We start from the raw sequence: 24,968 nt of genomic DNA on the forward strand, positions 1-24,968 counted from the left end.
CAGTATGGTTTCACACCATGGCTTCTTTCGGTTCCACCAACCACAGATTTCTTAATTAAGCCACATGATCTAGCCAATCAAGTAAGAGTGGAAGGTGCTGGAATCAAGTCTCAAATCAAAACCAGACAGCCACGACTTCTGCACCCCACAAGTGATCTGGAATATCAAACACTAGCACTGTGGGCTTCTAAAACTCAACGAGATTGCCTAACAAAGCATTCTATACTCACAGAAAGGAGCTTTTCCAATTTAAGGCCACTCCTGTCAACTATCATTCTAGTGCTTTCAGAACAGTGTGCAAGACCAATGTTTAAGGACTAAAATGAACTTCGTGCAAGAAGGCTCACAGTTCCTACCAGAATTATTCAGTAACGGAACTTCTGGTAGAAATGGCAAGGGGTCTGCAGTGGCAGGGAAAATGAGCAACCGTCCTTCGCTGACCCCTGCGTTCCCACACATGCAGCACTGTCCGCATCAAGGAGGCCTCTCTACTGAGCAGATGGAAGCCCCACACTGCTCAGGCAAGGGCGGAGCTGGGGGGGCTGCTGATATGGGCAGGCGGAGGACTCTGGTGCTTCCCACCAGGCAGGAGGGTTGACCTACGTTTCAACTCCCAAAGGACACGGAAGGCACGATGCAAATACCACAGAGAGGCAGGAATGCAGGAATCGAGGTCAAGTTATCAGCCTAGGATCAGTCAGGACTCAAATCAATGCAACAGAAGAGTTGCAAGAGTAGAGAAAACACCCTGAGGGTTGAAGGAATAAGACCAATTAGGCCCACGAGCAAGAAAGGGAAAACACCCGAAACCCTTCACTTCGGTCACTCAGGCTGACCTAAGCACCTAACCTCAAATAGCCAGGCCGTCTCCCTGATTAACACAGATGACTTCTTAGGTAGAAGACTGGAAGTTCAGCCGTGAATATCAACCGTGACAACCTCAACATGACACCTTCCCATCCCCAGCTACCTGCCCACCATCCGTTCCACTGGCCCGTTACGTGACAGCTTCACTCCAGGGTCACCCCTCTAAGTAACAATCCCACTGCCTTCCATCTTTGGGGGCATCAATATCACCCCCTTAGATTCCCTCTCCTCTGCATTCTTGTCTACTCCCTGCCGACAAGGCCACAAACAGACACAAGGAGACCTTCAAGAGTCAATCTGTACACGGTCTGTTAGGAAACAACAGGGAAGCTGGTAGTCTAGTGTGGGTACAGGGTTTATGCTGTAGGCAGGGTCAGGTGAAGCACATGCTGTCAGGTCCTGGAGGCTCATTCCTCCCTCTGTCAGCAACCTGTGTCCATCTTACTGCTCCGTTCCAGCCCACAGGCCTGAGCTACGGCCTGCAGCCACTCTTCCTAACACTTTACTCCTGCATCCCCAGATTTGCTCTGACGTGCAAATCATCTGTGGACCTGACTCTGCTGGGTGTTTCTCCCAGATCCCAATTTCTCTGACCCTGGCCCAGAAACGTAATCATCATTCAGTGGTTATTCCACTGTCACGCAAAATGGGACCTTAAATAAACGTTAGTTGCAGAGGATGCTGAGCGAAGCCTGATGTTCCCAACCAGAGACCAAGGTCGTCCTTCCTGAGCTTCAGAAGATGCTATGGCAGGAATGGCTTTGCCCTCCACAGCCCCATGATTCATTCAAGCAGTTAGACAAACCAGTCATAACACTCCCTCCCACTCGCAGAAGAGTTAAGACCTGTTTCCCCAGGCGTGTGAAATTAAAACTGAAGGTTCAAAATTTTCCCCATCTTAGGGCCTAATGCAGAACCTCACTGGCAGCTTGAAGAACTGTCCTCAGGCCAAAGGTCATGAAATTGTTGTAAGTACAACTCTTACACATGCTGTGTGTTATCTTGCTAAATCTGATTTATTAGATCTTAACTGGTTTTTAAATTACGTCTTGGAGATCACTGTTTCTGGTAACAAATCATCTTTTCAAGCATTTCTTCTATGTGGCAAAATAAATTTGGGAAAGGGCTCCCTCAAAACTAAAAATGAGGAAGAAAAAGAATAATAAAAACCAGGCTAAAAGCACAGTTCACTTCTGTACAGATACTGCAAGTAAACCTTAAGGATAATGTACTTCCAAGATAAGCTTAATATCTAATCAAGTAATCCTTCCCTGTTAAAGCGCATATTAAAACACTAGTATAACACTACATCAAAAACTAATGATGTAATGTGTGGTGATTAACATAACAACAAAAAATTAAAAAAAAAACTAGTATAGAGGCACTTCAAATGCATTTCTCATTTTACCAACAACAATGGAAAACTCACAGGAGTGTGAACCACTGCCTCCCACTCTTTTAAATCTCTATAGTCCTTATCTCAAAGCTAAACATGGCGGGTGCTTAGTCATCAAACTGTCTACATGGAAAATGTCAAACAGAACTCCTTAACCACACACTGCCCCTGTGTGTGTACTTATCATTCTGGTTCGTGGGCCTTCATGATAAAGGAACAAACTCTCTCAGGTGTGACAAAAGGCCAAGCTTTTTCAGAGACCAACAAGATACACATTTAAAAACTAGGGGCGCCTGGGTGATTCAGTCGGTTAACCTTCTGCCTTTGGCTCGGGTCATGGTCCCAGGGTCTTGGGATCGAGCCCTGCACTGGGCTCCCTTTCCAGTGGGGAGCCTGCTTCTCCCTCTCCCTCTGCCCTTCCCTGCTGCTTGTGCTCTCTCCCCTTCTCAAATAAATAAAATCTTTAAAATAAATAAATAAATAAAAATAGTAGATGTCATCTATCAATCATCAAATTGGTATCAAACTCTAATGTATATTAAGGGAGAAAAACTCTCTTCAAGTATTATATGATGTCATGGAATCCAGTGCTATGCCCCACTGACAAGTTGGTGGATATGTCGTATCACCACCCTCCCCATGCTAGACTAACATGCTTGCTCAAGAATTCAAGGTCACAAACGAAGGTTGAAAGTGTCAACGGGTAGGTACAGATGTGACAGTTACCAGTCTGTGGGTCCCATGTCCACCTCAGAAGTACTTCTTAAGAGCTGGGATTTTAAAGGCATTCCACCAGCGCTCTCAAAATGAGTTCAAATTACAAGTGGCAGACAGCAATTCCCTATATTCACTCCTAAATTCCTGCAAAACTCGAGTAAGCATTACACAGTTCCAAATGTTATCAAATTAGGAAAAAATTTTTTCAAGTCACAATGAAGTCCCCCTTCCTTATCTTAAAAACCTACTGACCATGGCTCAAGTCTATCCAGATTACTAAAACAGATTATGATGTTGATCAACATGGTAAAGCAGAGAGCACAGAGTGAAAAAAGCAGTACATAATTATTTAAAAGTTCTTTCCCTAGTATCTTGAAAAAAAAGTTTAGAACTTTAGTTAGATAGGCTAGCTCTCCCTTAAGACCTAGCCAAGGAAAAGCAGATGTCACGTGCAGACAGTACATAAGAGCAATACAACACCCATCCAAAGAAATCTAAATAAAGTAACTTTCCACTTACACTGCAGTGGCATAAAATAAAAAGAGAGAAATCATTCCACATTGCAAGAAAAACACTATTTTATTTCAACAGATAATCCAAAGCAGAGGCCTTAGCCTCTGCTTCCTTAGAGGTCCACCAGTTCTGTGCAAAATCTTGTCTATGTATGCGTAATCCTAAGAAAAAAGTCCATGGGTGTCAGCACATTGCAAAAGAACTATGACCAAAAACAAGGTTAAGAACCCGTAAGGAGAATCATAAAATTTTCCCCCCATCATTAATTTCTTATTAGTTTCATATGACCCAGCAAACAGAAATGCTCAACAATGAAGGAGGCAAAAAGAGTCAGAGTAACATTTTGCTCACAATAAAGTTCAGCACAGATAGCATTTCATATTAATGTGATACAAATCCCCTCCCAAAAGTCAATTACGAAACTGAGGCTCCTCCCCTATCCCTAGGTCACTGCGACAAACTCTCCAAATAGGGCACTGACAGGAAGCTGATGAGCTCACACTGTCTGTAGACCCATTCTCAATTGTGTAGAGGCATTACTGGTTCCCCTAAGGATTTTCAGTTGATAAGGGAATGGATATATCTCATTTGTCCTTTTTCTTTTTAAACTGCCGCCCCCGACATTGTCGATTTTCTTTACACACTGCAAACATCTGTTCAACATCTAAACAAACAGGTGAACACATTACAACTACATGGGCCCACAGGCGTCGGGTGGAGACCAATCAGTTCATAACAGGTACCCACATCAGCCTGCCAGGTACAGTCTACGGGCCAATCTCCATTTCTGGCCATTCTTGACTTTTTTTTTTTAAACGAACATATTAAGTGGCATGGCACTCACAGCAAGGACAGAAGGTGACAGCATTATCACAAGGTATGCATTTCGATACAACTTTCAAACCAGGGAACAGGGCAGTACTGAGTGGAGATGACATAAACAAACAGGAGCCGAGCCGGTCAGGACCGAGTAAGGTTGAGGTTAGTGGCAACAGCATGTGCGTGGTTTCCGGGAAACCTTCAGTAAGACTGCTGTTAGCCCTAGCCCCGCACCTTGCCCAACCCAGTGTACTGCCTCTTCTTCCAGCTCCCCGCCTGGCTCAGTGCAGCACTGCCCTGCTCCCAGGGGTGCGGCCGCCCGGCCTGAACTCACCTTGGCAGTGGAAGGGCCTGAAGTTTAAAACACGTTAATGCATCACGGCAAAGGGGCAGAGAACATGCGTGCTTCATACACTCACGGTCCAGAGCAATAGCAAACGTGCCACCAACAAGACAACCTCCCTACAAAACGCCCCCAAAGGATTTGGAGAAACAGTTTTACAAACACAAGCAAGAACAGAACAACAGGGGTATCACTGCACCAAGAAATTGCACCTAATGGAGGAAAGCGCCAAAAAGAATGATGGGCTTCACCTACTTTAACTGCCATTATTTGCCCACTTGGTTTGTGGACCATTTTGTTGACAGAACCATAAGCTCCTCGTCCAATTTCTCCAAGGTCTTTCAAGTCCTCCGCTGTGAAATCCCAGTGTTGCTCAGGGGAGATCTTCAGTTTTCCTGATGATTCAATGCTGTGTGTTCTCAGTCTCTCTCTGTTAAAATATTGGGAAGCAATTTTTCCACATTTTAAATAGGTTTTGACTTTTTTCTTATAGCTAGCACTGATGAATGCGTGGGAAAATCTGCTTTTCAAGTTGCTAACACAATCTGACCTCCAGGTTTCTGGAGTTTTTTGTTTACATCGTCTTGGTTTTTTACACACTGAACTCATTAAGAAAGGCCTAAACTTAGGAAGTCAATAAACACAGCTTTAATAAGATTCAGAAAACCAAGTTTCCAGTTATCGAAGAGACTAATTACGTAAACCAGTTTTCATTTCCAAATACAAGCTCTTTTTCAAACTTTGCAAAACTGCGTTATCAAGTGCAGAATCCCAGGAGCTACGAACCTCATTTCCAAAAAGTTCTTATCCTACCTTACCCGACATTAATGACCCCAGGCCCTCCATCCTTAGTACAGCTGCTCCTGAACTTTCCTGCACGTTAGAATTACGTGGCGAGGTTCTTAAAATCCAGATGCCCAGGTATCATCTCATAGCAATTAAATCAGAGTATCTGGGAACAGGAGTCAAAAAACAGTATTTTTAAAGATCCCCAGGCGATTCTGGCAAAGTCTGGGAAATAGCACCTTACCATACTGCCCTGTTCCTGCTAATGCCACGCTGAGGTAGGGGGACAGTTAAATGAACGGCAGCTGGATCTAGGAGAAAAACTGTCACATACCAATCAAAACTGAACCCGTCAGCCTAGATAGAGCGATAAGGTGAAAAACAAATGATTCGTGGATAAAAATCTCGTTAACAGATTTTCATTAAATTAAATTCCAACCTGGAGATCAAAGCATTAACTTGTAACCACGCTTTGTAAAAAAGCAAATCCAATGAAAAATGTAAAAACAATCTCATTCTTCTCTCTCTTTCCTCCCGCTCCCCAGACACCAATGTGTAGAAATGAACTGTCTCAAACTAGAGAGTGCAAGATACACGGAGAAAAAGATTCCACTGACGATCATCTACATTTTGTCAATTTCATATTAAATAGACTCTTTAAGATCTGATCCAGTAATACAAGTAAGAAAAATTTACATGCTTGGTTATTTATTTTTCTTCTTCCGAAATTTAGAAATGTTTTCTCAGGCTAGCAGAACTGTTTTTTGCAGCTACTTTTAAGGTTCTCAAAATATTCAGAATTTCAAAATCATTTCCCCAGAATTACTGTATATACTAGTATTAATAATAACCATGATTCAGGGTTATAGTTCAAAGACTTAATACACTTTGTCTAAATAACCACGTAGTGAACCAGCATTCCAAGTGCCAGATTCCCAGATCATAGTAAGTCATAATACCAGCTTTTTTTCACACAAGTTCTTTTCTGTTTACAACATACTTCCACCAGTCGAGCCTAGTGACTAATTTTCTTAGCAATCTTTTTCATGACGTAGAAATATCCTGACACAAAGGAATTCATTTGCAATAATTATTGTTCTATGATCACTGGCATGTAAACACCATCTCTGTGGCTCAGTTTAATCACTGGTAAAATATACAGCACCGGCTAATTGCTGAGGGTAGCTGAAAAAAGTTAGTTTAAATTACGTGCAAATTAGAAGCAACATTTTGGGGCTCCTGGGTGGCTCAGTCAGTTAAGCATCTGCCTTTGGCTCAGGTCATGATCCCAGGGTCCCTGCATCGGGTTCCCCGCTCAGTGGGGAGTCGGCTTCTCCCTCTGCCCCTTCCCCCACTCATCCTGGCACGTGTGCTCTCTCTCAAATAAATAAATAAAATCTTTTTAAAAAATCGGAAGCAACATTTTTACATTATTCACTAATTCACGGGACGTGGCAGACAGGCTCTGAGGTGCTCCCCATGAACTGCACTTCCCTGGGTTTCACAGCACTGTGTAAGCTCCTCTCTCTGAGTGGGGACAAGACCTGCACCTGCAACTTGCTTCTAACCAACAGAATATGGCAAAGGATGTCACTCGCATGAATACATTGTGTTTGAATGCATCTGTTGCCAGCATTCCTGAGACATGGGGTACTTCACTATTATATAAACCACAGAATAACAACAGTTACAATATTAACTTTTACTGTAAGATAATTTTTAGAATTATGGAATATCTCTACTAATAGCTCGGTTTACTGTAGTCTACTGTGTAATTTCTGGATGAGGTCTTTTTTTTTTCAAGTGAACAGGTTGACGGCTAAGGGACGCGAGTTACCTTCTTGGGCTGATGCAAATAGACGCACAACTCTGAATATAGGAAAAGCAGCTGAATTGTAGAGTCTAAGGAGTAAACCACATGATACATGAATTATATCTCAATAAAGCTGCTAAAACAAAAGATGAACAGCACAATGTGGCTATTCCCCAGAGTCCATCTTCTCATTTAACAGAAAACCACAGAAAAACATGCTATGGTTATGCCATCATGAAGGCATGTTCATGGAGTCTCCACTCATATCAGGCTGGCAATCTTTCCTGTGAAACTGAGTCCGAACTCACAGTTATTGCTTTAAGAGTTAGTCCAGCCCTGACGGCTTCCAAAGAAGGACTGGACAGAGATGCGGCACTGTGGTGGCCGCACCTAGAAGCCTGACCTGACCGTTCACCATTACACTAGAGCAGTCAATCACTGAGGCAACTGTACTGAGTGTCCAAGACCTTGGCTGCAATTTTTGATCTCGGGGTGAATGTGTCAAACGGTATTTAAGTTCTACTTCTACTAGCCAGGGTCAAAAACTCCCAGATTTCACTATTAATTTATCTGAAAATCAGTTCAGCTCAACTCCACAAACCTGTTAAGTTAGCTCGAATGCCTCTGCCTCAACAGTAACTAAGTTCAGCCTATGACCTTATATTTATTCTCACGTTCATCCTTCTGAAATGTATATTAAGGGCTCCACATGAGCAATTCTTAACCCAGACATCTCACCATTCCCTCTGCTGGGCTCTATTCAGGAAACAAGCAAGGGACTAAGGTTCCAAGTCTCAATGTCACCCAAATCTCATACAGGAGCACAATCCCCAGCCCCATATCTAACCACGTACACAGAAAAGTCCCTAAGAAAATGGGTGACATTCTCCTCTAGATTTAGGAGCCTTTAATATGAAAACAAGTTAGAGTGGTCTTTGTTGTAACAGGACTTGTAATTAGACTATCATATGATACACATTCCAGTAAAAAAGTTAGCTATACACCTATATTTTGTAATGCGTACAGATCACAGACCTGGTTGAAAGGGCACCTCTGTTGAACACAGTATTTCCAAGAGTAGCATTTGGGGACAGACATTACCACCAAGGAAGCTGTTCAGATACAGACTGATGTCACCATTAAAATATTTTCTCCCATATAATGGTAAGTAGAACTTTAGTGGCAATTACAAACTTTGGTGAAACCTACAGACACCAACACGAAGGATTAAAACCTAACAAAACCCAAGCACAAAAAACTTTATTAATTGATTCGAATCAAATTTGGAAAATCAATTCATGGACATGCTGCATCTTACTACCAGATTCGCTGATTAACGTAAACAGGCTGGGTCCGTGTCCCCTGTGGTTAGTATGTTCACGTTCCTTTTCCAAAGACTCTATTCCCTGGCTTTGTAAAGGGATGCCACATGAATGACTGAAAAAAAATTAAAGATTTTAGGGCTTACCTCTCCCAATTGTTTAAGGGAACACTCCCCCCCCACCCCACCCCATGCTTCATCTTTCCATGGAGAGGGATCGGGCCTCTCACCTGAGCCCTACTGACTGACCAGTGAATATGGAAGAAAAAACTGAACCCACTCCGTTCAATTCCTCCCTTTTAAAGCCAGCCTTCCTACAGAGACAGTACATATGCTCTGGCTGTCCCTTATAAGAGGCTGCACTCAAGGGATGGGTAAGTCTAATTATGTATGTGAGGCCAGGAGGAGTTAGCGAACTATTCTGGCCTCAAAGAACTATTCTGGCCTCAAACGCAGAGCTACATTTCCAATTTTATCAAGAAAGCCTGGGTGACTCAGATGGTTAAGCATCTGCCTTTGGGTCAGGTCATGATCCCGGGGTTCTGGGATCGAGCCCCACGTCAGGCTCCCTGCTCGGTGGAGAGCCTGCTTCTCCCTCTCCTACCCGCTCATGCTCTCTCTCTCTCTCTAATAAACAAATAAAATCTTTAAAAAAAAAATACGCTAAATCTTGGGGCGCCTAGGTGGCTCAGTTGGTTAAGCATCTGACTCTTGGTTTCGGCTCAGGCTCAGGTCATGATCTCAGGTCATGAGATCGAGCCCTGCTTCAGGCTCCACCTCAGGCGGGGAGTCTGCTTGGTATTCTCTCCCTCTCCCCCCCCTCTGTCCCTTCCCCTCCCCAGCACACAGGTGAGCTCGCTCTCTCTCAAATAAATAAATAAATTCTTAAAAAAAAAAGAATATGATAAATCTTATAATCTCCCTATGTCTGGCTCCTGCATCTCTCTCAATTGGTGCCAAACACAAATGGAAAGGAGACTTTTTCATTTTTAACTAGACTTCCATATAACCAAAACCCAAAACTTTTGAAAATGTTAACAAAGTATTGGATAGTAAGAAAACGAAATGCAAGCATGCAATTCCTAGAGTTCGGAGAGAATGAACGATTTCCATGTGACCTAAGAGCTTCCAGGAGCCAAGAGTTTCAGAGCTCTGCAACTGAACCTATAGCCTACAACCAACTCCCTTTAGCCCCGTTGCAGAATTTCACAGAAGCACAAAAGACAAATATTTTTGGTGACCTGAGTTATACCTGTGGCTTCAAAGTCCCGGTTTATTCCACTTCTAGAAAAAGTTCACCAAGAGTCTCAAGGGCAACAAGGAGATTATGTGCAGTCTGCTGATGGCGATTTCTGTCCTAAGATACAAGTTCTGTCCTAAACTAAATAGCAGGCCTAGAGGAAAAAAAAAATATATGAACAGCAGAAAACACACTCAGGAAGAAGACCGGGAAAAAGGAAAAACCAGCGGCAATTTAAAACTGCCTTTGGCTACACTCTTAAGGAGAAAAAAGGTTTCCTGACTTCTCCTTGGGATATCACTTTCTTGAGAAGAGGGGCTGTGTTTTATCAGCAATAACTTCTAAATCGCTCTCCCTTTCCCAGTTCTCTGTGGATAATCTTATACAGACTATCCTGAGCTGCTTTCAGTGAATACTCCATAGGGTTCCAACTTCAAGCACCTGATGATCCAGCAGGGGAACTGAGCCAGCTGCCACCCAACACCCATCCTCTTCTTGATAGGGTCTTCCTTTGCTGGGGCAGCAATACACCCAGCTAACACGCTACACTTCCCAACTGCTATGGAATGAATTGCACCTGAGCCCTCCCCCGTCCCGCCAAAATTCATGTCAAAGCCTTAACCCCCGGTGTGACTGAATTGCAGACAGGGCCTATAAGGAGGTAATTAAGGTTAAATGAGGTCATAAGGATGGAGCCCTGGTCTGATGTAGGATTAGCGTCCTTGTAAGAAGGACACCACACAGCTGTTCCCAGTGGAGTCTCTCCCCCACCCACATACTTATACCAAGGTCACGTGAGCACCTAGCAAGACGGAGGCCAAGAGAAGAAGCCTCAGAATGAAACCCACCTTGTCAGCACCCTGATCTTCCCAGCCTCCAGAACCACTGGAAACAAATTTCTGATGTTTAAGCCACCCAATGTGTAGTATTTTGTTGTGATGGCCCAAGCAGACAAAGAAGTCAAACTTCCTTGCAGTTAGAAGCAGTAATAAAATGGAGTATTGAAAAGGAGCTGACTCAGTCGGAAGGTCTTTTTTTTTTTTCTTTCCCCCCTTCTCCTTGTCGCCTGGAGTTCCAGCCACCCTCAAGGCCCCTGAGAAGGGAACTCATGTACTGAGAATGAGGGAGCAAGAAATTAAAGCTCTCTAGACTCTGATGACCGTGAAGCCGTTATACCACCCCTAGACCTGCCTATCTCCAGACCGCATCCCCAGAAAGAAAGAAACTCTTATTTAAGCCATCATTTGTCTTCAGGTTGTTTATATGCAAACTGACTTATTTCCAATTAACAGAGCCCCTAACACTATTTTATTTCCCAGGGACTGTCATAGAAGGAGGTATCCAGCATCTGGAAGTGGTGGGGAGGGAGGGAAGAGGCCACAGGCCACAGGCTGGTCATCACGATGACTGGGAAGTGCTACGAGCGTTTAGTGGCTGATGACCAATGATGCTGACTCGCTTCAGACCCACAGGCCAGTTACAAACAGGACAAAAACACTTCCTGAATAAAATCCTTAGCCTTGGTGTCTCTGATTTCTTACAGCTCACCTAAATCCCATACCTAATCTTTTGTGTTCCCAGAGACCAGCAGTTCCATACTTAGGGCAAACAACACACACACACACACACACACACACACACACACACAGAAACAACGGACACAGATGCTATGGGCGTTGCAAATAAGTGGAATAGGTGTGTTTCTTACAAAACATGCAAAATGATGGGTAGAATGTTCGAATCTATGCAATACAGACCTTATTAAAACACAATTCGATATACAGAAATTACTTTTTGAAATCAGGGAATTATCTTGTTACATGAAAACCCAAAAACTGTCATTTCTGAGCCCACGTGTTTGCACAGAAGTCCTCTGTGTACCTTCTTTGATGGCCAATCCTCCAGGTAGAAACGACCGACTTGTCTAGTTACTACTTAGCAAACACTGACTCGTCACCACTGTTTTAGCTATCATCCTTTCACTGACCCAGACTGATTTATTAATTTCTGAAATCCGACAATTCCCCCCAAAAACAAGAAGTTGTGACATAATGTTCAGAGCACTCATCAGCCTGGGCACCAAGAAAAGCTTTATTTCTATCTGAAGTGTCTAATGCAGCGGCCCGGGGCTTTGCGCATAGGTACGTCGACCTGTGTTCCGAAGAATCACACTCGGCACAGCCCAGGTTACCTGGGCTAGCTCTAGCCACACCCTCCACCCGCCACCCTCTGCTAAATCCAGTGTTCTGCTGTGCCAATCCAGCAGCAGGACAAGTACGCAAACCTCTTTTTCCCACCCGACCATGTCATCCTAAATCCCTCCTAATGCCACACAGGTAAAAGATAAAGGAAAAACGGAAAACTCAATCACAATGCAGAGCAAACCACTCTCAACAATTTAGCGTACACCCTTTGTATCTTTCTGTACTATGTGGTGAGGATACAAAATGAGATCTCACACCTATTGCTTGATAGACTTCACTTTGTATGTTTTTGACCTTTTAGCCATGACCTGGTCCACGTGGTTACTGCTGTGAGGCTCGGCCAGTCAGCCCCGAGTCAGCGGCACCACCAGCGAGTGCCCATGGAGCCCTGGCCACAGCACCCTTTCCCTCATGCCAGCCTGAAAGGTGAGAAGGGTGACATCACTCTTTTAAGCTGCATTACGATTTCTTACCCTTAGAGTCGGATAGTTTTTGCCATCTGGTGAACAAGCTTTTCCCTTCGTTGGTTAACTGCCTGAGGGAACGACCCTGAGCCCCTTACCCAGAGTCTGTTTTGCCTTTGCTACTTCTGACAGGAGGCATTTATTAACCTACAGATCAACTCTTGGTCCTGCATTGTAAATATTTCTCCAGGGCGCTGTCTACTTCCCCATTCTATTTATGTATTTATACATGTAAAAAATTCAGGGAGCGCCTGGGCGGCTCAGTTGGTTGAGCGTCAGACTCTTGATTTTGGCTCAGGTCATGATCTCAGGGTCATGAGATCGAGCCCCGCATCGGGCGTGCGCCCAGAGTCTGCTTGAGATTCTCTCTCCCCCTCTGCCCCTTACCCGCCCCCGCCCCGCACGCACACATGCAGCGCGCTCTCTCTCTCTGAAATAAAATCTTCTTTAAAAAATTCAGAAATGTGTATATGCTTTCAAATCCATCACTCCATTCCATTCTTGTCCTCTGCTGCCACGCAGTCCCATTTACATTCACTTCCGCGTGCAATGTGGGCTTCATTTCACCACAGCATTTTCAGCTTTCCCACAACGGCGTCTCTTCTCTTCTATCACCCTATCAGCAGTCCTGTTGCCCATTTATCCACATTTGCTCTCTCCTCGAGACTTGCCAATCCTTTCTTTATAAATACCGTGATGTCTTCTACTCTATTAGGAAAGCTGCAAAATATCATATTCAGAGATGCTCTTTCTCAAAGTCATGCAGATGTGGCTCCCAAGCTCCCTAACTCCTACTCCTATCTCACAAGGAGGACCCATGTGGCACTCGTGCCGGGGCTACTGCAGAGCATCAGCACGCAGACTTACTCTCACCTGAAACAGCCACAGAAAACAGACAAAACATGAGACGGTCTTGGAGACACTGGACAACAGACAACAAAGGGGCAGTGAACACCGACAGACAGGAAATACACAAGGTGAGCCCTCTAACTGCCCCCAGCTTCCTGTCTGGAAGGGCTCACAGACTGTGATGGCGGTCAGGGGACCCTGGCAGTACTCCTGTGTTGAGGAGATGGATCTGGGCACCTGAGGAGACCAAGGTCGCTAGAGTCCGAGAGGCAGAGTACGGATGAGAGGGAGCTGCAGAGAAAGAGAACCCCACAAATACCCTTGGTCAGCACACCCTTACAACGAACCTACACAAGCCTGGGGGAAGAACCATCCAAAAGGATTAGAGGGGAAAATACCCAGGCTCAGAACACCCACTAAAGCTCAAATGCAAGACCCGAAGGATCCAACTATTTCCAAGTAACTTAACTGAAGAGCAAAGCTTTAAAATATTTATAAGAATGCAAAAACGGGGGCACCTGGGTGGCTCAGTCAGTTAAGCTTCTGCCTTTGGCTCAGGTCACGATCTCAGGGTCCTGGGATCGAGCCACACGTCAGGCTCCCTGCTTAGTGAGGAGTCTGCTTCCCCCTCTCCCTCTGCCCCTCCCCCTGCCCATGTTCTCTCTCTCTCAAAAAAAATAAATAAATAAAAATCTTAAAAAAAAAAAAAAGAATGCAAAAACATCCAGCACCCGACGTCTGACCTGCAATCTAAAACTCACCCAGTATGCAGAGAAGCAAAATAACACGACCCAAACTGAAGAGAAAAATCACTCAGTTCTGATTCAGAAACGACAGGGATGCTAGAATTAGTAGACAACGACATTGAAACTGTGTTGATTACTGTATTCTGAGTGTTCGAGAAACTAAAGGACAGAGAGAATACGTTAAACAAACATGGAATATGCAAAAAAGAACGAAGTCAAACATCTAGATAGAAAAGCTACAGCAGGGTAGGAGGAATCTTCGGGGTGATGGGTATGTTCACGATCTTGCCTGTAGTGATGGTTTCACAGGTGTGTGCACGTCAAAATTTAGCAAATTGTACACTTCAACTATCCAGTTTATTGTATGTTAATTATACCTCAACAAAATTGATAGGAAAGAGAAAAAAGAAAGAGATTGTCTTTCTCCCTCTTTTGTGTGAAAGGGATTTATTGGTCTATCATGTGTCTATAGTTCAAACCATGTCCGTAGTTCTAGGCCCTCAGGGCTCAGCCTATTACCAATCAGAGCACACCCTGCTCCAAAGGCAAATTCTCCTCTCCTGATCTCCTTGTTCTCAAATACTGTACTCTTCAACTGACAGTAGCAAATATAATACAATCCTGTCTACTGCGCCACTACGACCCTTCTCAGAATGATCACCCTGCTCAAATACAATGTTCCTGCATCCATCTCGCCTCCCTCCTCCCACCCCTCCCCATGGCTATTTTCCGGTAGTTACCAGTGAGCGGGGAGGGCAGGGAAGGGGTAAAGGTGCTCTGTCTTTGAAACATTTGAAAGCCCCTGCTCAGAAGAGGCCACCTTTCCTCCCGCGGTCTGCAGAAGTGCTATTAAGAGAGGAGCCTGGGTGGCTCAGTTGGTTAAGCAGCTGCCTCCGGCTCAGGTCATGATCCCAGGGTCCTGGAATCGAGCCCCGCATCGGGCTCCTTGCTCCGCGGAGAGCCTGCTTCTCCCGCTCCCTCTGCCTGCCGCTCCCCCTGCTTGTGCTCTCTCTCTCACTCTCTCTCTCTCTGTGTCAAATAAATAAAAATAAATAAAATCTTAAAAAAAAGAAAGAAATGCTATTAAGAGAAACCCTCTATACATTTTTCTTTATTCCTACAGAGATCCTATATATAGAGTTTAGGATCAAATTGTCTTAATTTTCTGTGTTTCATATATTCATCCTTGTTTCTTAATAAATATTTTAGCAAGATGCTGCTACTCCTACATCATTTTGCACTATAAATCTGAAATTGCTTTTACAAAGTCAGAACTTTAGTCCCTGAAGCAAATAAGAAGCAAGAGTCTTAACTACTTTTCAGTCCCAACGTGAAGCTACATGAATTGTCTTTTAAACACCTAACTATGAAACATTCTGAAGCTTACTTTTATTATTCTGGGCTGAGGGGGGAGACATTTATCCAAACAAGTCAGTGAGAAAAAAAGATTTTATAGAAATAAACTTTATTAACAGACACATTTAGGAACACATGCTATTTTATGTAATATACCTACTTGAAACTGAGGGTATTTTTGAACCTCTTATAGTGCTTAAGTTTTAGCTTGGATGAACTATGATCAAACCAGCTTAATTTAATACCAGTCTATGCTTTAAACCTTAACTCGTTCTATTTCCTTATGTGTACTCTAGATGACAAGAGAAAAATACAAATAGTTAAAATCTAACTGCAGTTGAATTTGAATTTTTCTGCGAAGCTATCTAAGCTAAAGCATGCAATTCAAAATGTGTGGTAGTTAATGAGCAAAATATTCTGTGAAAGGGAAAAAGAAGAAAACTTTCATCCTCACAGCTTCTGGACCTTTCAATTTGGTGTCCAAAATACACACTGTCAGAGACTAACAGAATGCGATCAGAAAGGAAATAAAGATTTCATCTAGTCTTGTCCTTCAGGAAACTCTGCCTGAAAACCCTGCATTGGGCCTAATGTTCCTCCTAGGGACCCACAGATGCTGAAATGAAGAAACACCCAGTCCATGGCAAATTCCTGATCTACAGTCCCAGCAACACGTTTTGTTTGTTTTAATGTATACTAGGCTAGTCTGGTACTGCGTATTCTTGGTGAACCCTAATGTGGATCCACTTCTAACCATTTTGCTTAACTCTTCTGATAGTTATCTCCACAGAGTCTAACTCAGAGGTTTCCTTTTAAGGGACACAGGTGAGGATAAGGGCAATAGGCCAGGGTCCCTCAAATGACGGAATAAAGAGGGTTTTCCCTGCAGGTCCGGCATCCACGCTGGAACCCCTTGTCTTCTACTATATTCTTCACCGCGGGTGTGTATCACTTCTTAAACATTCCCAAATACGCCCAGGTGTGCTAAAGGAAGCAGCCCAGGGAAGCAAGGACAGACGTCTACTCCTGTCACCACAGCGTCCGAAGACGCTCCACTCATGGGAGGAGAACACCACGGACGCCTCCTGCCCCCTCCCACCACGACACAGACCCCCGCACCCAGAGTCAAGGCTCAGACTCACAGCCCTGTGGACCGCCGCGTACGTCCCACACTGGCACTCCTCCGCAGCTCACGAAGTCTACTTACTCTGCACCACACCAACACTCCCCACTGTCGTAATCGGGACAAAAGTCTAACTCCTCAGAACTCTGATTCTGTTGATGCCAACTGTCTTTCAATGGAATGCCAAATCCACTGTGTTGGTTTGGGGGGTGGGAGCCAAGGAGAGACTGGTATGAAGCATCAGACCCTGGCCTTGCTCAGTTTCCCGCGAAGACTTTGGTACTTTTTCTCCTGTGCTGTTCTAGGACTACCTCTACCCTGCTACCCGGGTTTGCATCCCAGAGGCTGTCTGCTCTGATTTTAACTGTGCCTGTCCCACTCTGTCCTTGAAGAGCAAGTGTGACATCCTCTCCAGCAGGCCAAGTCTACTGCAGAGCATATGCTCCACAGATTTCCAAAGGACACTTGCCAGGAGCTAGCTAGCTACTCTTGACACAGAATATGGTCCGAGAAGCCAAAACCCAGTCCTTCAATACCACGTGCACTGGGCCAAACTGGGATCCATCCGCCCCCAACAACAGATTTGTCCATTTGCAATCTCAGAAGGTGACCTTATCTTTACAGGTATCATTAAGATAAGGATCTTGAGAAAAGGTCATCCTGGATTCGGGCAGACCCTAAATATAATGGCAAGCATCCCGGTAAGAGACAAAAAAGAAGACAGAGACACAGGGAGACACAGGGAGACACAGGGAGACAGGGAAGAATGCCAGGCAAGGACAGAGGAAGCGACAGGGGTTGTGGTAAGAGGCATGCTACCACAAGCCAAGGAACACTAGAGCTGGAGGAGGGAAGGAAGGATCGTCCTTGGAGCCTTTGGAAGAAGCATCACCCTGCCAACACCCTGACTTTGGACTTCTGGTTTCCGAAACTGCAAGAGAATACATTTCTGTTGTTTTAAGCCGCCAGATCTGTGATAATTTGTTACAGTAGCTGCAGGAATCCAATACACCATCTAAACCACGAGTCACCAAACTTTTTCTGTAAAGAAACAGATAGTAAGTATTTTAGGCTTTGCGAGCCAGTCTCTGTAGCAACTACACACCCAAACAGGTGTGGCTACGTTCCAATAAAACTTTATTTACAAAAACTAGCTGCAGGCCACATTTGGCCCCTGGGCTGTAGTTTGTGTCCATGATCTAAGTGACACCTATCGTTAAAATGATCTGTATTGTACCTATTCGTTTTTTGTACCCTTCCTCTTTCAAATTTACAATTATGCTCCAGTCTTAAATCTGGATAAGAGATAAGAAACGCCAGTCATGTACCCAAATCTTACAGTTTTATATCTAGAATTAATCTCGAGATACATTTCTGGCTTTTTCTTAATCCCCAACACCCCCCCCCCACAACACACACACAAATCAACAGGCAGTGGAGGCAGGGGTCTGATAACCCATCCGTGGCTCTCTCACCTCATAGGTAAATCAACTAGCTCGAAGCCTTAGCCACCCCTCCCATCTACGTATCCTTCAGCAAGTAACAGCTAATGACCTTACCCCATTTCCTCCTCCTGCACATGGGAACTTGATTCCCCAACCCTGCCACTGCCTACAGATCTTCCTTTGATAAATAAATATCTCCTTGTGCCCAGAACCTTCTATTATCTAATTAGCTTGACGTGTGTTTTCGCCCCTTCTTTCATTACCACATTCTTCTTCATTTATCTTAATCTTGATTTCCTCCCAATGCTATCAGACATGTCTTTCTCTCCAAATTATTTATTCCTCCTTTTCCCCTAAGCCTCCTTGATTTTTATCAAGCCAGCACACACTAAAATGCCTCAAGCCGCTGTACGCTCTCCTCAGCATATATCTATATATATAACTCGTAATCCTCCTTACAGGAAAATAAACAGAACACATACCCTGCACATCACTGCAACTGTTCTTCTGTGTCCGTACTGTTAGGATCCCTAGATGAATACTGCTTTATGCATCCTTCTGCAATGCAGCTCTGTTAATTCCGGAAATTTCCACAGTAAACCCGGTCTGTCAGTTGCCATGGAAACTGCCTGCTTCCTGGCACTGCTAACAAAATGAGTATCTTTGCTCAGATTTAAGATGAGGCAAAGGGAAGAATTGGAAAAAAGAGAGATGCCCAGAAGAATTGCTCAAACACTCCAAATATAAATTTTCACATTCTGATATTCGTATTCAGTGAACAGGAGATACTAATTACACGAATCTGCAGCGCTCTGAAGCAGTACTGATTTAGGAAGCAGACAGCAGTGTTTTACCACCAAGGAAAAGAGTAATAGTAGAATGTGTGAGGCAAGCGTTCGTGTTTGCATCCTGCTGCTCCAGACAGCACAGTCCCTCCGAGCTCAACGTGCGTCAGCTATACTGAGAGCTTACTGTTAGAACAGTTTTTCTGGGCTATGCTTCTTATAGAGAAAGTTAAGAAAGCTGCCCTCAACCAACAGGTTACAAGTTTTCCTTAGATCCTTTCCCTGTCTGGGCCCCAATCTCCACTGGTGGCTAAAACCCTTTCCCTGCTAGTATATAAGAAATCGGAGTCCTTAAAAGTCGATCTCAGGAGGAGGCTCCAAGAAAGCCACCTTACTAGTACTCTCAGAACAGTAACACAGCTGACTACAGCCCCTTCCCACCTGCCCTTGGAAACAATGCTTGGTCTCTGACATCACACCTAACGATCTGCTTCCTACCTCTCCAGCATCTTTGTTTTCTTTGCCTACAGCTCCTCTTCTATTCAACCTCGACATGTTAGATTTCCTCAGGGCTCAGCCCTGGATCCAATTCCCTCATCAAGATACACTCTTCCCAGACAACGTTAGCATCTACGTGCTGACAATTCTCAACCTTTAATCTCCACACTTTCCCCTCTCCTCTGGGTAGCAGAATCATATTTCCAACACCAGAGTGTGCGCTCTATTATCTCCTTGACCTAAGAGGATATTTCACGGGCATCTCAAACTTAATATATGTCAAGCTGACCTCTTGCACTTCTGTGTTCTCACCCACAGATGTTCCACACCCCGTGGTCCTCATTTCTGCGATGGCAACCGGACCCATCATTCAACCCAGAATTCTGGAAGTCGCCAGGAACATCTTCCCCTCTTTACCATCCACGTTCAAATTGCTACTGATTTTTGTTAATGCTATTTTCAAAATTCCTTTGTGATATGTCCATTTCCCTCTACCGCCACTGTCACCAACCTAATATGATTATCACCCGGTGACACTACCACATAGCCTTATGACACCACCACATAGCCTTATGACACCACCACATGGCCTTATGACACCACCACATGGCCTTATGACACCACCACATGGCCTTATGACACCACCACATGGCCTTATGACACCACCACATAGCCTTATGACACCACCACATAGCCTTATGACACCACCACATAGCCTTATGACACCACCACATAGCCTTATGACACTACCACATAGCCTTATGACACTACCACATAGCCTTATGACACTACCACATAGCCTTATGACACCACCACATAGCCTTATGACACTACCACACAGCCTTATGACACCACCACATAGCCTTATGACACTACCACACAGCCTTATGACACCACCACATAGCCTTATAACACTACCACACAGCCTTATGACACCACCACATAGCCTTATGACACCACCACACAGCCTTATGACACCACCACATAGCCTTATGACACCACCACACAGCCTTATGACACCACCACATAGCCTTATGAGGACTCCTGAATTCCTTTCTTGCCTCCCTCCAACACATACTCCGCACAACGGTCAAAATTATCACACTGGGAGGTTATCAGATGGTGTCACTCGTCCGCTTATAATCCTTGCACAGCTTCCCGCTCCCTTTGAGTGCCATCCCAACTCCTTACCTATAAGGCCCCACGTTACCTGGCCCATGAATACTTCTCTACCCCTAAATCCACTTTTCCTTCTCCTTCTCTGATCACATTGGTGTCTTTTCAGTTCCATGAAAAGCTGAATCTTTCCCACCTTGGTATCTTGCAACCCTAAATACCTACTACTCCCTGCACTTGGAACACTCCTCAGTCCCTTCCCCAAGTCTAGTAAAAGCCTACTCGGGGTTCAGGAGCCTTCAAGGACACTACCTCTTTACCATCTCCATTCTCAATCAGGCCCCTTTTATATACTCTCATGGCTGGTCCTTTTCCTTCAATAGCATATTTCCTGAATGTGTCACCTTTAAACCTTAAGTTCCATGAAGTGGCAAATAGCATCTCTTTTTTTCAACATGACATACCCAGTGCCCACCACAGTATCTAGCAGATGGCAGGCATTCAACAAACACTTGCTGAATGTATAATAGAATATGTACTGGGCTGCTTTGGTTTCTGACAGCTATCAAGTCAGTTGCTCACAAAGCTTCGATGCACTCCCTGGACTCCCTGAGATACCCCTATAAGCATCCCCTAAGCGCCCTCTCTTTTTGCATCCAATCAAAACCCAAGATACGGAGGAACAGACCACTGACATCTGACTTCAGCAGCTCCTAGGTGGGGAGAGAGGCTCTAGCTGCCATTTGTATGAACCTGCAAGGTTTCTCTGTATCAATGGTCCTCAGCCACAGGCAATTTTGCACATCCAGGGGTCAGGTGGCAATGTCTGGAGACAATTTCAGTTGTTACTGCTGGGGGAGGAGAGTGCTACTGGCATCTATCCAGTGGGTAGAGTCTACAGATACCAGTAAGCATCCTACAATGCACAGGCCAAGTCTCCTATAACAGAATTACCCAGCCTAAAATGTCAATAGTGCCAAGGTTGAGAAGATACAGCTGCTTCCTAAGACAGCAGGGCCAAAAACTGTCAGTCTAGGAAGGATCAGACATTATGTAATCAAAGAAATGTAACATCTCATGGGGCACCTGGCTGGCTCAGTTGGTGGACTGTGCAACTCTTGACCTCAGGGTTGTAAGTTTGAGCCCCAGGTTGAGTGTAGAGATGGCTTAAAAATAAAATCTGGGGCGGGGGAGTCGCCTGGGGTGCACATTTAAACATCCAACTCTTGGTTTTGGCTCAGGTCATGATCTCAGGGTCCTGAGACTGAGCCCTGCATTAGCTCTGTGCTCAGTGTGGAGTCTGCTTGAGTTTCTCTCCCTCTGCCCCCCCACCCCGCACTCCTGCTCTCTCTCCCAAATAAATAAATCTTTAAAAATAAATAAATAGTTATCAGTAAGGAACTCATTAAATATATAATACACCTACATAAATGTAATGAAAAGATATATACAGGGGCGCCTGGGTGGCTCAGTCGTTAAGCGTCTGCCTTCGGCTCAGGTCATGATCCCAGGGTCCTGGGATCGAGCCCCGCATCGGGCTCCCTGCTCCGCGGGAAGCCTGCTTCTCCCTCTGACCCTCCCCCTGCTTGTGTTCCCTCTCTCGCTGTGTCTCTCTCTGTCAAATAAGTAAATAAAATCTTAAAAAAAAAAGAAAAGATATATACAACTGACTTCTGAAAATGAATAAGGTATGTGCTAATTTAGAAATTTCTTCAAAATCTACTAAGTGAAAAAATCAAGCTACAAAGTAGTGTACTAAACTGCTTTTTGTATAAATATTTTCAAGGATTTATATCAATTATTATATATTTTGGTATCTGAACAAGTTTTTCTCTAAGGACATATTACCCTTAATAGGGTTTTATCTTTAGAGAAAAATAGGAAGGGCAAGAGGCTTTTACTTTACTCTATAACTTTCTGTTCCAATTGAATTCTCTTACCAGAAGCATATATTACTCATTTTTAAAAGGGCAACATGAACTATCTGGATGGTAAGATTATGGGGCATTCTGGTTTTCTTCTTTAAACTTTTCTGTATTAAAAAAAAGACAAGAAAAAGGGCGCCAGGGTGGCTCAGTTGGTTAAGCGTCTGCCCTCAGCTCCGGTCATCCCGGGATTGCGCCCCACGTTGGGTCCCCTGCTCAGCGGGGGGTCTGCTTCTCCCTCTTCCTCTGTCCCTCCCCCCTGCTTGTGCTCTCTCTCATTCTCTTTCTCAAATAAATAAAATCTTCAAAGGAAGAAGGAAAAAAAAAAGAAAAGAAACACTAGTAAACGTTCTTTTTATTTTCTTTAAAGATTTTTTTTTTTTTTTTTTTTTTAAGTAATCTCTCACCCGGCGTGGGACTGGAACTCACAACCCCAAGATCAGGAGCTGCACGCTCCACCAACTGAGCCAGCCAGGCGCCCCTCACATGTCCCCACACTTCTTCTAGGGGCTCCAACTACTCAGGGGCCTAATGTGACTCCACAGACGCTACACATTAATCCTCAGATGACATTTGATAACTTCTTAGGAATTTCACTCTAGGCTTGTTTCAAACGTCATGACAAGGGAAACCAAGTGGGCAGAAATAAAATTTGTCACAGTATTGTTCTATGGGCCTAAGAGCTGAATTCATTAAAAACAGTGTTCGTATACTTATCGAGTGATTGTTGAAATATGTGGGTGCTTTAAGAACAAGAACAGAAAACCACAGGTACCATTCAATGAAAGTAAATGGTATGATTTACACATAATTTTTATTGTTATTCTTCTGCCTTTTTATTTTCAAAGATTTTCTTTCTTTCTTTCTCTCTCTCTCTCTCTTTCTCTCTTTCTTTCTTCCTTTCTTTCTTTCTTTTCTTTCTTTCGAGAGCACACACACAAGCTGGGGGAGGAGCAGAGGGAGAAGAAAGGATCCAAAGCAGACTCCCAGCTGAACGTGGAGCACAACGTGGGGCTCAGTCTCACGACCCTGAGATCATGACCTGAGCCAAAATCAAGAGTCACATGCTTAACCGACTGAGCCACCCAGGTGCCCTTCTGGTGTTTTTTGTTTTCTGTTTTTAATTGAAGTGTCATTTTCAAATACTGAGATGCACAAATCGTAAGTATACAGTTGGCTGAGTCACCAAATGCACACACCCTTGTATCTCACACCCTAACAAGAGGTAGAACATCACCCTGGCACGTTCTCTCAAGCCATTCTTATCAGTCCCCTCCACGGACAAATACTGCTCTGATTTCGATCGCCATGGGTTAGTTTTGTCTAGTATTTCATACAGATAAAATGAAGCAGTTTTCTCTTATGCCTGACTTCAGCTCAGCATTTCTGGAGATTTGCCAATGTAATTACAGGCATCCATATTGCTGAAAAGTATTTCACTGAATAATATGCCACAAGTTGTTTAACCATTCTTCCCTCATTGGACACCTGGGTTGTTTCTAGTTTGAGGGTTATTATGAATTAAGTTTTCGTGAACATTCATATACAACAAGTCTTTCTGAGGACATTTCTATCTTGGGTAAATATCAAGAAGTAGAACTGCTGAGTTATTGGGCAGGTGTATGTTTAATTTAAATAAGTGACTATCAAAGATCTTTCTAAAGTGGTTGTACCATTGTCTGCTTCCCCAATAATATATGAGAATTCTGGCTATACCACATACTTGTTAATACACTGTGTGGTCTTTCAAACTTTATCCATTCTGAGGGGTGTGTAATAATGTCAGATAATAGAAAATACATATCTTGGTCTCTGCCCCCAGCTCCTGGCACAGAGTTCCTAAAACCCTTGTAATTTCCTGAGTGATAAGAACACTAGCTGCATCTCTCGACCTAAAGAGACAACCCTGGAAGGCTCCTGGATGGGACCAGTCACCATAAAGACCAAGCCAGGATTAGAAGTTTGGAATTTTCATTCCCACCCCTGCCCCATCCTCCAGAAAGAGGAGAGGGGCTGGTAGTGGAATTAATGATTCATCACACCCACATGACAAAGTCTCCATAAAATCCCAACAGTAAGGAGTTCAAAGAGCTTTCAGCTTGGTGGACACACCCACAACAGGAGAGTGATGCACCCCAACTCCACAGAGGTTCTGGTGCTCGGGACACTTCCGTGCCTCACCCTATGTATCTCTTCATCTGGCTGTTCATCTGTATCCTTTATCATGTCCTCAGATAAACTGGTAAAACTAAGTGCTACCCTGAGTTCTGTGAGCCACTCCAGCAAGTTATCGAACCCAAGGGGGTTGTTGGAACCTCTGATCTATAGTCAAGTTGCCAGCACAGGTGGCAATAGAGGCTTTGGCTGGCAGCTGAAGTAGGGAGTGGGGTAGTCTTGTAGGATTGAGCCTGTACCTATGGGATCTGATTCTGCCCCTGCACAGTGTCAGACTGAGGCAAACTGTAGGACACCCAGCTAGTGCTGGAGACTTGGTTGCTGCTGTGGGAAAACCCCACACACATCTGGTGACCAGAAATGTCAGAGTGAAGTGTTCTGTGAGAGAAGCAAAGGAGACTCACGGGGAAGAAACACACTGATCTGGGTTCTTCCCTTACACTGGTGGGAAATCTGAGTTTTTTCAT

The 24,968-nt window shown here is 44.2% G+C and overlaps 1 protein-coding gene across 2 annotated transcripts in view; it reads right to left on the minus strand.

The window, feature by feature from the left end:
* MAP2K4 (mitogen-activated protein kinase kinase 4) overlaps positions 1-24,968 on the minus strand; it is a 135,923-nt gene that overhangs the window by 60,904 nt on the left and 50,051 nt on the right. For both annotated transcript variants that reach the window (XM_028089058.2, XM_028089057.2), the window contains exon 3: positions 4,911-5,085. In XM_028089058.2, coding sequence (XP_027944859.1) covers positions 4,911-5,085 — 175 coding nt within the window. The remainder of the gene's footprint in view (positions 1-4,910; positions 5,086-24,968) is intronic.

Source organism: Eumetopias jubatus, unplaced genomic scaffold (genome assembly GCF_037043125.1).
Source record: "Eumetopias jubatus isolate StellerSeaLion01/CBP00866 unplaced genomic scaffold, mEumJub1_p1.0 scaffold_10, whole genome shotgun sequence".
Lineage (NCBI taxonomy): Eukaryota > Metazoa > Chordata > Mammalia > Carnivora > Otariidae > Eumetopias > Eumetopias jubatus.